We start from the raw sequence: 13850 nt of genomic DNA, 5'->3' as shown, positions 1-13850 counted from the left end.
TAGCTGTCACTATAGGGACGAGAAGAGTGAAGTTCAGTGAGGTCCTCTATGATACCTTCCTGAGGTCCCCTATCATAGGCACAGTCTGGACACAGTTGTGCCCAACTCAGAGTTCATGTAAGCCTTTTGCCATTGCACTGCTCAAGGAATTAGAAGCAGTGGGAGATGGGGCAATACACCCATGACCAGGACAAGACTGCCTGAGACATATTCTACAAACGCCTTGCGGACCAGAGGAGGAGCAGTTACAGCCGCTTGGTAATTCACCAGGGGGGCTTCTTAGCATAGGTCAGATTCCGGATAGACCTTGAACGCTGGGAAAGATTTGAATAAGTTATGATGGTGGAGGGAAGGACTGGGGGAACAGACTGAACAATGGCAGGAGACTGGGATCCCCACATCGGTCACCTGTAAGTGTGTTCCTCAGCGCTACACGTGTTCTGGGTCAGGCAGCTCTGTACTGTGGGGGACTTTCCAGTGTGTTGTTGGATGTAGCAGACCCCCTGGCTTATGCTCACTAACGCCAGTTAGCAACCCACGCCCCCAGAATGACAACCGAAAATGGCTACAGACGTTGCCTGATGTCCCCTGGATGGGGGTCCAAAATCGCCTCCAGCTGAGTGCCACTGTCCTAGATAAATGGAATTTTCAGGAAGCCCCAATATGCCACTCATTTATTAACAGGAGTCTGGCTTCTCATCCTTTCTCTGATTGTTGGATGACCTCATGAAAAGGAGACAACCACACTTCAGATGGCCACAGGAAGGAAGAAGGGAAGTGGAGTCCTCCATAATTCACAGTGCCTGTCACTGAGGGCTCCTTGATAAGGATTTTTCAAGGTATGAATGTGCAGTTCAACAGCTGGCCAGACTTCCTGGTTCAGAAGTGCAATCCTAGCTGGGGAAGTTTGTTATTGCAGCGGGCAAGAATGAGGACACTTCACAGGGCTGGGCTGCAGAGGAGAGATGAGAGACTAAGCTGATGAGAATCACCAACCAGTTTGATGACTTTGAGGACAGTCACTTCCTCTTTCTGGGCTACAGTTTTCTCATCGGTAACTGAAGAGCTTGCAGTACCTTCAGCATTCCTTCAGGTGAGGACTTCTCTGTGATTCCTGCTATGGTTTGAATGTGTCTCCTAAAGTTCATGTGTTGGAGGCTTAATCCCCAGTGCAAAAGTGTTGGGAGGTGGGGCCTAATGAGAAGTAATTAGACCGTGAGTATTCTGCCCTCATGAATATATTAATGTCACTATCATAGGAGTGGGTTTGTTAAAATGAGTTCGGCCCCTTCTTTCTCTCTCTTTCTTCCGCCCTGCACTATGGGATGTACAGTGCAGAAGGTCTCACCACATGCTGGCACCATGCTTTTGGACTTCTCAGCCTCCAGAACCATGAGCCAAATAAATTTCTGTTCATTATAAATCACCTAATCTGTGGCATCCTGTTAGAGCAGCATAAAATGAACTAAGATAATCCCTACAAAGAGTGGCAAAAGAACAGTTTCCAGCTCACTGGCACAATCCTATGATCAACTAGTAATGTCTGCCAGGGATGGAGGATGAGTGACACCAACATGTATTCATCTTGATTCAACTGGAATCTCTGGGTCTGTGTGAGGACCAAGAGCTGGGGACAGAAGCAGGACTCTAGAGGGGAAGTTTCATTCAGATTTGGGTTTTTGTTTTGTTTTAAAGAGCTGCTCTGTGAGAGGACAAGGAGAAAATGGTCCCTATAGGTCACAGATACCTCTGTCTCAGGGAGACACTCAAGCATTTATTCAACCAAGAAAGAGAATTAGGTCCAGGTGAAAGGAGAACCCCAGAATACCCACCTACTTTTAAAGTTCTCCCCACGCATATTCAGGAACCAATAAGAGGATTTGTAATGCACTGTGAATAGAAAGGGAAGGTGAATGGGAAAGAAAAAAGTGAAGCTTGGAATAGTGGAAAGTACATGGGCTCTGCCATTTACCAGCTGTGTGATCTTGGGCAAGTAACTCAACCTTTCTGAGCTTTGGTTTCCTCTTTAGTGAAATGAGAACTAATAATCCATTTCTCTCTCAGCACAGAGAACCAGCAAGCAGTGAGCACTCAGCGATGGCCAACTATGGGAGAAGCCAGGCTCGAATGAACATATGGGACCATTTTGTGCAGGGTCTCAGGTAGGCTCAAGACTTGGCACTTAGTTTAAGAGGCAACGGGGAGCAATTGACAACTTTTAAAAAAATTAGCATAAATGGGAACCACTCAGACTGTGTCCTCTTCCTCTGAAAGAGGAAGATAAGAACCATCTTCAATGGCACATGGCAGTTGCCAAATTGCCATGAAGCAATACCTAAAGCCACCTCATGCTCAGGAGAAAACGCTCACCTCCCCCTCCTAGTTCCCAGGGCTCTACACGTTCAGAGAAACTTCTCTAGTAATGAATTTGGGAACTGGTCACTGAGAGCATAGTCTATGGACAGCTTCGGAGCCATGGAGTGAAGCTGAGCAAATCCATGGACCACTGCCCTGCCCCGGGGTCTATCTCGCTAGACGGGGGACAGGACTTGGGTGATGCAGGAACAGAGAATGGCCTGAGGAGGACACAGACCAGACCAGAGAGGAGGGAAGATGGGAGGAGGATGTGGGAAAAGGGCTTCCGTCAATCTACAGAAGCAAGAGTTAGCAAAAGGCGGAAGGGAAAGGGCATAGATCCAAAAGGCAATGGGAGAGAGAGTTTATTGGGTTTGTCTCTTTGACTGCCAGGGATTGTAGGGAGTAGATAAAATAGGATAAAGAGAGGATTGCTCAAGACTGTGAATTGGATTCCTTTGATGTTCCAAAAAGAGAGAGAGAAAAGAGATTATTTTATTTTATTTTTTGAGACAGAGTTTTGCTCTGTTGCCCAGGCTGGAGTGCAATGGTGTGATCTTGGCTCATTGCAGCCTCTGCCTCCTAGGTTGAAGCGATTCTCCTGCCTAATCCTCCCGAGTAGCTGGGACTACAGGCCCAAGCCACCAGGCCCGGCTAATTTTTGTATTTTTAGTAGAGACAGTGTTTCACCATGTTGGTCAGGCTGGTCTCGAACTCCTGACCTCAAATGATCCACCTGCCTTGGCCTCCCAAAGTGCTGGGATTACAGGCGTGAGCCACTGTGCCCGGCCGCACCGCACTTTAAAAAACACTGTGGTACTGCTGGGCTGAGGCACAAGACACAGCTACAGTAGGGTTACAGGTGCTCACGGCTGTTTTTCTCCAAAGAATGGCTATGCCACTGAGAGACATCAAGTTCTTACCATATCCCGGCTCTCTGAAGACCACACAGTCCTGATTTCTTGCTGTTGTCCCTGAGCAGATAGCGTCAGGGCCTTGCTTTAATTTCTTCACTCCTCACCACTCCCACAGCACTCTCTGCCTGTAGCACCTGACACTGCCCGAAGACTTTCTCTGGGTTCAGAGCTGTGCTTGGTGAACTGGCTCCGGGAGCAGCCCTCAGCCAATGATAACTAGGACTCCTTAGATAAACTCTGCAGCTTTCTCACCCTTTGGGCAGGAAAACCTTAAGATGTATTTGCCACCATCACCCAGAGGTTCCCACAGGCTGGAAACCCCTGATGTCCCCACAGATGTCCATGAACCCAGATGTCCACAACAGTGGCCTGCTCATCACCTTCACCTGGCCTGGCTTCCTTCCCTTCCCGTCTCTCTTCCCCATTCCTCTCTGTGCTTCTCGGAATGACCTTCTGATTAACCACCTGTACTCAAATCCTAGTCTCAGAACCTGTTTCCACCAGAGCCCAATCAAAGAGAGTCAGGGTTGTAGGCAGTTCATCCCATTGTCAGGCCACGACCTGATCTGGAAAGAACACGTGGTCACTCCCCTCAGAGTTCATGGATTTCAGACCCACGTGCTGCTCCTCCTGCTCCAGGACCAAGACCGACTGGTCCTTTGGGCTCGTGGGCTGCGGGCAGCCTTGGCTCGTTCTCCAGACGGTGTTCCAAGCAGCCTCTTCCAGCAAGGCAGCGTTGGCCTGAGAACTGGAAATTCTTTGCGGTCTCTGCAAACAGGACAATGACAATGACACTTGAGAAGGCATGGGAGAGAGGAGCACCTTCATAGGGCAGCGAGGGGTGGGCACTTGGGTGTGACCAAGGAGAGGAGGCGCACCTGGTCTACAGCTCTCCCTGGCCCATGTCCAGCTCCCTCCTGACATGGGGCGGGAGGAGGCATCTCAGGGATGGCATCTTTCCCGCCACAGGGAAATTCTCATCTTTGACACAGCGTGGGAATCGAGGCATCCAGGAGGGCAGCAGAGGCAGGCAGGCCTCCTTCAGGCCCATCCTCCAGCTGGGCTGGTGGTGCTGGGGAGGCTCCCTGCTTGGTAACAAAGGCCTGAGGGAGAGTTGTGAAACCCAGCAGGAAAGCCGGCTCACCTTCGCCTCCCCCCGCGGCTGGGAGGAGAGGAAATATCCCATGACTGACTGTGCCAAGGTGGTGTCTGAGCCAGCCCTCCCGGCCCGAGGGCAGGGCAGGTGGCCCTGAGAGATAAGCCAATCCCTCGGCTGCAGATGAGGAGTTCTGAGAAGCATTGCTCAGGACAGCGGTAAATCACTTCTTGGAGGTGCCCTGCACGCCGGTACTGGGATCAGGCGGCCTCCCAGGGGTGTGGGAGCCCCACTCCTCCGTGGTGTGTTCCATTTGCTTCCCACATCTGGAGGAGCTGACGTGCCAGCCTCCCCCAGCACCACCCAGGGACGGGCGGCATGAGCCGGTCAAGGCACCTGGGCAAAATCCGGAAGCGTCTGGAAGATGTCAAGAGCCAGTGGGTCCGGCCAGCTAGGGCTGACTTTAGTGACAACGAGAGTGCCCGGCTGGCCACGGACGCCCTCTTGGATGGGGGTCCTGAAGCCTACTGGCGGGTGCTCAGCCAGGAAGGCGAGGTGGACTTCTTGTCCTCGGTGGAGGCCCAGTACATCCAGGCCCAGGCCTGGGAGCGCCCCTGTCCCCCAGACACCCTGGGAGGGGCAGAGACAGGCCCTAAGGGACTAGACTCCAGCTCCCTACAGTCCGGCACCTACTTCCCCGTGGCCTCAGAGGGCAGCGAGCCAGCCCTACTGCACAGCTGGGCCTCAGCTGAGAAGCCCTACCTGAAGGATAAATCCAGCGCCACCGTGTACTTCCAGACCGACAAGCACAACAACATCAGAGACCTCGTCCGCCGCTGCATCACCCGGACCAGCCAGGTACCAATGGCAAAACCCTGTCTCCGTGGCTAAGTAGCAGGGAGGATGGGGGGCTGATGGAGCAGGGAGGGGGGTGCATTTTGCTCCCAGGGTCAGAGTCCAGATGATTGGGGCTTCAGATGGAGGGGCATTGCTGTCCGCCTTGCCCTGGACCACTGACCTCCTGATCCCACCTGTCACAACCAGGGTCTAGGCCACCACCACTTATCACCGGAACTCCTGCAATCACTTCCTGCCTGGCCCCCTCTTCCATTTTGATCCCCATCCTTGCAGTCTCCATACTACAGTAGAGCGGCTTTTCCTCTCTTCTTTTCTATTCTTTTCTTTTTTTTTTGAGACAGATCTTGCTCTGTCGCCAAAGCTGGAGTGCAGTGGCACTATCCCGGGTCACTGCAACCTCCACCTCCCAGGTTCAAGCGATTCTCCTGCCTCAGCCTCCCGAGTAGCTGGGATTACAGGCGCATGCCACCACGCCTGGCTGGTTTTTGTATTTTTAGTAGAGATGGGGTTTCACCATGTTGGCCAGGCTGGTTTGGAACTCCTGACCTCAGGTGATCTGTCCACCTCGGCCTCCCAAAGTGTTGGGATAACAGGCGGGAGCCACAGTGTCCTGCTAGAGCAAGCTTTTCTATACTACAAATCTAATTTGGTCTTTTCCCTGCTTAGAGCTTTTGGTAGCTCCCAGTTGCCCACAGTGGGAAGAGCAAACTCCTTAGCATGGTTCGCACCACCTCCTGCTCCATACCAAGTGCCCTGTAGAGCTTGTCTGTGGGCCTTTGCGTGTGCTGTTCCCTCTGCCTGGCCCCGCTTGCCTTCCCTGCTTTTCATTTGATGCACACCTACTCCTGCTTCAGGACCCAGCATGAAAGCCTCTTCCCCAGTAAGCCTTTCCTGAATTCCCCAGGCTGTGTTGGGGTACCCACCTCCGCGCTTCCAAATGTAAGGGGACCACTCCGCTGGGCTCACCTTTGCCCCTTCTCCTCTCAGACTTTGCTAAGACCTGTCTGCCCACAAATGACCTTGTGGCTCTTGAATCCAGCCAGTGGCCAGGCAGAAGATGGGGTAGGCAGCAGAGGGCGTTTCTCTCTCCCCAGAATTTTCACACCTTGATAAGTGTCTTTAGAAGAGAAAAAGCCCTTCAAGCCCAGAGCTGGGCTGGTAGGACTTCAGGCACCATAAGAGCTGGATCAGGAGTTCTCCCAATGCCCCGGGATCTCCAGCCTCAAGTGACATCCTGCTGTCAGCCGGAAATGAGTGGAGGGACTCGACCTCTGGGGTCTTGTTCTATCCCAGGTGCACAAAATGACTCCAGCACCAGGCTGTGGGTGCCCACCCCTCGCTCCTGATACTGCAGAGGAGTAGGGGAGAATGGACCCCAAGGAAAAACATTCATCGTCTGTAAAATCCTCTCTGTCTCACTCTCTGCCTCTCTCTCATTAAAATTATTTATTTTGTTACCCTTAGAAGAACTCATAAAAGACCGTGCTGATGTTTAGGTTGGTTTTTTGCTAGGTCCCAGTCTCATAACTGAATTCCCTCCCAAGTTCAATACCGTGTGAAATCTTAAGGTTCCAGAAAAAGCCACCAAGGGTGAAGAGGCCATGCGTAGAGGAGGAGGGAGGGAGCGGAGTTGGAAAATTTAGTGGAAGGTAACAACAGGTGGGGTGTTGGCTTTCAGTGCGGCTGGGCTGCTTGGAGCAGTGTTTCATGTTTCCTTGGCAGGGCGGCATTTGAGGATGCGTCCAGGCAGGCGGCCAGGAGTGCCCACGCTGCCTTGCGGCCCAGCGCTGGCTGCACCCCCTCAGGCAAGTCCCTGGACTCCTCAGGGTTCAGCTTCTATGCCGGACTAAGGTCCCTCCAGGCTCCAAAGGCCTGTTCCTGAGTGTGCCAGTTCTGGTCTTTCTGCATGAAGTTCAGTGCTCTCCCGAGGGGCGGGGATCAACACTGTTGGGGGAAATTGTCAATCACAGCTGCTCGAAGGGCGAGGGAGGATCCCTGGAAGGAAGCCTGGTTAGGGCTTGTAAAACACAGTCCCCTGGCTGAGTCCCTCTCCTCCCCACTCCACACCCAGTGAGGCTTCTGCATCCACCTCTAGGACCCTGAGACCACTGATGTCCTTTGGACCAGCACAGTGTGTTACGAACTTAGGACAACACTTAAAAATCTGAAGGTTTTACGTGAAAGTAAGAACTTGCAGCTCCTCTTAGCAGGTGGGCTCTGCTGGCATGGAGTTGTGGCTGCTTCGTTGGGTGGGTCCTCTTTGCCACAGTCCCTACCATTCCCTGTTGTCCTGGGACCCTCAGGGGTTCACTCGTTTGGATGTCTGCCAGGCATCCAATAATAATTAATTGGTTATAATTATTGGTTAACAGGCACTCCATTAATAATAAAGAACTATTTCAAACAATTCACAGTTTTCGTTTCTTTTCTTTTTCTTTTTCTTTTTCTTTTTTTTTTTTTTTTTTTTTGTCCCCCAGGCTGGAGTGCAGTGGCTCAATCTTGGCTCACTGCAACCTCCACCCTCTGGGTTCAAGCAATTCTCCTGCCTCAGCCTCCTGAGTAGCTGGGATTACAGGCAGCTGCCACTGCGCCAGACTAATTTTTGTATTTTTAGTAGAGATGGGGTTTCATCATGTTGGCCAGGCTAGTCTTGAATTCCTGACCTCATGATCCACCCACCTCGGCCTCCCAAGTGCTGGGATTACAGGCATGAGCCACCGCACCTGGCCAGTTATAGTTTCTAATATGGCAAACATCAGTAGCTATAATCCACATGAACAAAAGCTCTTTGAGATCACCAATAATTTTTTGTGTTTTTTTTTGTTTTTTGAGACGGAGTCTCGCTCTGTCGCCCAGGCTGGAGTGCAGTGGCGCGATCTCGGCTCACTGCAAGCTCCGCCTCCTGGGTTTACGCCATTCTCCTGCCTCAGCCTCCTGAGTAGCTGGGACTACAGGCACCCGCCACCGCGCCCGGCTAATTTTTTGTATTTTTAGTAGAGACGTGGTTTCACCGTGGTCTCGATCTCCTGACCTTGTGATCCGCCCGCCTCGGCCTCCCAAAGTGCTGGGATTACAGGCGTGAGCCACCGCGCCCGGCCAGAGATCACCAATAATTTTTAAGAGTAGAAAGCAGGGTTTGTGATGTCCCTGTCACACACATAGGCACATATGCACACACGTACACACACACGAATGCACACAAATGCACATACACACACCCCCATGTGCAGGGACTCGGGGACAGCCAGTTCCCACAGACACAGCTGGGGAGCTGGAGCCTCAGCCTATGCTGTCCTTGGAAGTAGGTGGCGAGAAGAATAGGAGAGAGTGAGGAAATAGATTTGAATTCTCCCTCTCCTAAGCCTCAGCCCCCAAGCGGAGTCGGAAGGGAACAAACTGAGAGACCCAGCCTGAGAGGTGTTTCCTGGAGCACTTTCCACTCTAGAAGAAGCAGGAATTCTCCTTCCTTCCCTTCATGCCCAAATTCCTTTATTCCAGGCTGGGCGCGGTGGCTCTCACCTGTAATCTCAGCACTTTGGGAGGCCGAGGCAGGCGGATCGCCTGAGGTCAGGAGTTCAAGACCAGCCTGGCCAAGATGGTGAAACCCCATCCCTACTAAAAATACAAAAATTAGCTCAGTGTGGTGGCAGATGTCTGTAATCCCAGCTACTCGGGAGACCGAATCAGGAGAATCGCTTGAACATGGGAGGCGGAGGCTGCAGTGAGCCAAGATGGTGCCACTGCACTCCAGCCTGGGTAACAGAGCAAGACTACTCTGTCTCAAAAAAACACTTCCCTTATTCCACAAAGCCTAACGTGCCCCCGCACCCAGGATGGCAGAGTGGACCAAGAGGGATCCCTCCCTCTGGGGAGCTCCCTGCCAACCACCTGCTCCTTAGGAGCGAGGAGAAAGAATTAGACGGTGGCAGTCCCAGGCTTGGGCAACCCTTGGTGCCTGGAGGTGGAGAGAGGGATTAGGGCAGGCTTCACGAAAGAGTTGGTCTCGGAGTTGAGTCTCAAAGGATGAGTAAGCGTTTGCTGCGCAGAGAAGGAAGGGAAAGGAATTCCAGACCTAAGGAGGGTCACATGTGAAAGCCAGGAGGTGTGAGAGGGCCCATGTGTCTTAGAGGTGATGGGACCAGAGCTTGGGGATGTGATAAAGGGGGAGGACAGGAACAGAGGCTGTCAGGGTCAGAGCCAAAGACTGAGAGCAGTGGTTCCCAAAGCGTGGTGTGGGGGATCCCTGAGGTCCCTGGGGCCCTTTCAGCGACCGTAAGACCCTGCCCTTTCGAACCACTTATCCCATGTGGGGCTAGATTATTCCCATCCACTTCCTCCCAGACAACCCTTCGCGGCAGATTCACGCAGAAGCGGCTCTGATGAGGTGAAGGTGCGGACATCAGAGGTTTGCAAAAATGCAAAACAGTGCCGCTCTGCTCACCACGTTTTTGTTATTGTTTTGGAAAATACATTTCTTTTTCATGAAAATTGTTATTTTATGTTAACATACAATGGGTTTATTATTGATATTTTAAAATAACTATTAATAATAAAGAACTATTTCAAAAACTATTCAGTTTTAGTTTCTAATACGGCAAACTCCAATAGCTATAACCCACACGAACAAAAGCTCTTTGAGATCACCAATAATTTTTCAGAGTGGAAGGGGGTCCTGACACCAAATGGACAGGGAGTGTTTCAGGCAAGCCGGGGCCAGTGGAGAAAGTGAAGTGGGGATGAGATGGGATGATGTTCTTGGCAGGGAAACTCTGGGGGCTGGAATTATTGCTTTTTTATTTTATTTTTATTTTTTATTTATTTATATATTTTTTTCTGAGACTGAGTCTCGCTCTGTTGCCCAGGCTGGAGAGCAATGGCACGATCTCAGCTCACTGCAACCTCCACCTCCCAGGTTCAAGCAATTCTTGTGCCTCAGCCACCAAAGTAGCTGGAATTACAGGCACGTGCCACCATGCCCAGCTAACTTTTTTTTTTTAAAGTAGAGATGGAGTTTCACCATGTTGGCCAGGCTGGTCTCGAACTCCTGACCTCAAGTGATCCGCCCACCTCAGCCTCCCAAAGTACTGAGATTACAGGCGTGAGCCACTGCACCAGGCCTATTGCTCTTTTTCTAGCATGTCCTCCTTTCTCCCTCCCTCCCTCAGGCTGTATCTGATGGAAACAGACAAATAGGCAGACAGATGGACATCAGTCCTTCTCTTAGTCCTGAAGCAGAAGGTGTGAGGCGTGGACTCTGGGAGGGTCCGGGCCACCTCTGCATTCTAGCCCGGGGGAGTCGGAAAGTGATCTGCACCTCCGCTCCTCATCTGGAAACCGGGCCATGGTGTGGTGAAAGGCATCTGAGGTGGACACAGGGCTAATAGAAGGTGCTCAACAGGAAGTTGCTGTTGTTATTACTCATCCCTCAAAAGCAGGCTCAGAAAAATCACCAAAACATAGGCGAGAAAAAGAAAGAGGAAAATAGAGTGGAGGTGGGGTGCTGAGTGGCCCCAACAACTGTGCCCAACATGGATGGCAGCCCCAACCGGACCTAAATCTCATTTCCCCTGAGGATTTCCAGCCCCTGAGAAACTCACATCCACCTGGCAAGGAGCAAGGAATTCTCAGCCAGGATGCGAGGTCCCCACAGATGGCCCTGAGAGTGCTGTGGTCCCGCAGACAGCATCGCCTGGCTGGGCGACTCCCTCTCACTGGAGCTCGGGACTCCTGGGCGTGCCAGGCTCTACTTCTAGACCCTCTTTCTTCAGCCAGGTGTCACGGAGAGTGTGTCCTTCTGCCTCTCGGCACCCCTCCCTGCTGTGCTGGTCTCTCTGAGTGGCCTTACAAGACACAGCCTTCTATATCCTGTTTCTTTGGCTTATACCCATAGAGGAGTGGCACTAGGTTTTTGTTTTTGTTTTTTTTTAGATGCTGGGTCTCACTATGTTGCCCAGGCTACACTCGAACTCCTGGGCTCAAGCAATTCTCTTGCCTCAGCCTCTTGAGACTACAGACACGTGCCACCACACCCAGCCTGGGCACTAATTTTAACCCTCTTCCATAACCTGGCTTAGAACAACACTCTTGCATTCTGTTATTCTAACATTACCCACACTTTCTCATGAACAATGCACATAAAACCGAGAGTTATATTTTAAACTCTGTATATATACTAACGTACTAACTCTATATATACACTAACTAAATGTGATATACTAACGTAATCACCTTTATTTTATAGTGCTGTAATTCACATTATCTGGGTTTACAGTTAGACCCATCTTTTCTGATAGCTAACATGCTATTACTGTGTCGTATTTTAGAGGTAAAGAAACTTGAGTTCTGGAGAGGTGTTGACTTATTTGAAGGCTAGTTCCCAGCAGCATCAGGATGAGTGTCAAAGTTCCCTAACTCCAGAGAGATCGCTTTTTCTCTGGGTTCTGTGCTACCCTTTGTGTTAGCTTTCTAGGGCTGCCATAACAAATTACCGCACATTTTGTGGCTTAAAACTACAGAAATTTATTCCCTCACAGTTCTGGTGGCCAAAAGTCAGAAATCCAGGCGTCACTGGGCTGAGCCCACTACAAAGGCCTGAGGAGAGCATTCTTCTTTGCCTGTCCCAGCTTCTGGTAGCTCCAGGCATTCCTGGTTCATGGCCGCGTCGCTCCAATCTCTGCTTTGGGCTTCACACGGCTTTCTCCTGTTCTCCCAGTGCTTCTCTTCTGATATCTCTCATAAGGACATGTATCATCGGATTTAGAGCCCACCAGATAACCCAGGATAATCATCTTGAGATCCTTTACTCAGTTACATCTGCAAAGAAGCTTTTCCCAAATGAGGGCATATGCACAGTTCTAGTGGTCGGGGTTGGACATTTCTTTTGAGGAGACACCGTTCAACGCACTACACCTTCTTTTTCTTTCTTTTTTTTTTTTTTTTTTTTAAATAGGGTCTCTCTCTGTCACCCAGACTGGAGTGCAGTGGTGCAATGTCAGCTCACCGCAACCTCTGCCTCCCAGGTTCAGGCGATTCTCCTGCCCCAGCCTCCCGTGTAGCCGGGATTACAGGCATGCGCCACCACGCTGAGTTGATTTTGTATTTTTAGTAGAGATGGGGTTTCGCCATGTTGCCCAGGTTGATTTCGAACTCCTGGCCTCAAGCAATACACCAGCCTCAGCCTCCCAATATGCTAGGATTGCAGGCATAAGCCACCGTGCCTAGCCTTCAACCCACTATACCTTCTAAGGAAGAACAGTGGTCCAAACCAGTTACTGGCTTCAAATTAATCCAGCTGGAAGACAATCCCAACAGGAAGCAAACAAGATAACCCTAGACAGGGTGAGCCTGTATTTCCAAGCATCCTTTAATTCAAGATGCTGGGTTATTTCCAAACCTGCCCCGTCTCTGTTCATTCACCAGCTCACCCAGCCCTGTCTCAGGAAAATGGTGATTCACTGGCACAGAACTGGAAGTACTTACTGACCTATCAGGCAGGGAGGCAAGGGTCTCTTTCGTCAATACCTTGGAAGAGGAGGCATTTATCTTTCAGCCAACAGGGAAAGCCTAAGCTGCTTTCGGTGCCATAAGGCTACATGTGTGCAAGACAATTAATTGTGTGATTACAGGGCCATGGTTCTAATGATCACACCCTCATTATTAGAACATCTTTTCCGATTTCCTGCCCAGGGTGAGCAATTTCTGAGGAGTTCCCTCTCCTGTCTGGCTATCCGTCCACATCACAGAAAGTAGATTCCAAGTGGATACCAGCTATCAGTTTGGCCTGCCAGCGAGACACCTCTCTTTCCTTTGCCACTTCCCAGATGGCAGTGGTTTAAAAAATATATTGCAATTATTAGAAAGAGAATGGGACATTAATATTGCAGGTAATCTTGAAAAAAGTGAATGGCCATATTCCCTGTGAAAGGAAATTATCTTGGGCCCCCAAAATCACTAAGGGAAACTCAAGCTGGAAACTGCTTAGGGCAAACCTGCCTTCCATTCTATTCAAAGTCACCCCTCTGCTCACTGAGATAGATGCATATCTGATGCCTCCTTTGGAAAGGCTCATCAGAAACTCAAAAGGATGCAACAGTTTGTGTCTCACCTATCAGTGACCTGGAAGCTCCCTCCCAGCTTTGAGTCTTCCTGCCTTTGCTTCAAGTTGTCCCACCTTTCCAGACCGAACCGAAGTGCTTCTTACATACATTGATCGATGTCTCATGTCTCCCTAAAATGTATAAAATCAAGCTGTGCCCCGACCACCATGGGCACATGTCATCAGGACTTCCTCAGGAACGTCCTCAACCTTGGCAAAATAAACTTTCTAAATGAACTGAGACCTGTCTCATTTTCTGGGTTCACATGCCCCATCCTAACATGACTGCTAGTTTTTGCTTTGGGCTTATCTACAATCATGCACGGAATAATGACATTTTGGTCAGTAACAGACCACATCTATGACAGTGCTCCCATAAGATTATAATGGACCAGGTGGAGTGGCTCACTCCTGTAATCCCAGCACTTTGGGAGGCTGAGGCTTAAGGATTGCTTAAGCCCAAGAGTTTGAGACCAGCCTGGGCAACATAGTGAAACCCCATGTCTACAGAACAAAAAAAAAAGAGAAA

At 50.5% G+C, this 13850-nt stretch overlaps 1 protein-coding gene and 1 non-coding gene across 6 annotated transcripts in view; one reads left to right on the top strand and one right to left on the bottom strand.

The window, feature by feature from the left end:
- Positions 1 to 1002: 1002 nt before the first annotated feature.
- LOC105468496 (family with sequence similarity 83 member A) overlaps positions 1003 to 13850 on the top strand; it is a 33354-nt gene continuing 20506 nt past the window's right edge. For 2 of the 5 annotated variants that reach the window (XM_011718701.3, XM_024788693.2), the window contains exon 1: positions 4555 to 5226. In XM_011718701.3, coding sequence (XP_011717003.2) covers positions 4747 to 5226 — 480 coding nt within the window. In that variant the 5' untranslated portion in view covers positions 4555 to 4746. Of the gene's footprint in view, positions 2163 to 3911; positions 5227 to 13850 lie in introns of those variants that run through there. The other 3 variants (XM_071067502.1, XM_011718700.2, XM_024788692.2) reach the window with 2 other exon arrangements.
- LOC112424432 (small nucleolar RNA U3) lies at positions 2243 to 2458 on the bottom strand. Its single transcript, XR_003015175.2, has one exon. It is a non-coding gene; the product is annotated as a small nucleolar RNA U3 (small nucleolar RNA).

Source organism: Macaca nemestrina, chromosome 8, assembly GCF_043159975.1.
Source record: "Macaca nemestrina isolate mMacNem1 chromosome 8, mMacNem.hap1, whole genome shotgun sequence".
NCBI classification, from domain to species: domain Eukaryota; kingdom Metazoa; phylum Chordata; class Mammalia; order Primates; family Cercopithecidae; genus Macaca; species Macaca nemestrina.
This window is presented reverse-complemented; position numbering and strand designations above follow the sequence as displayed.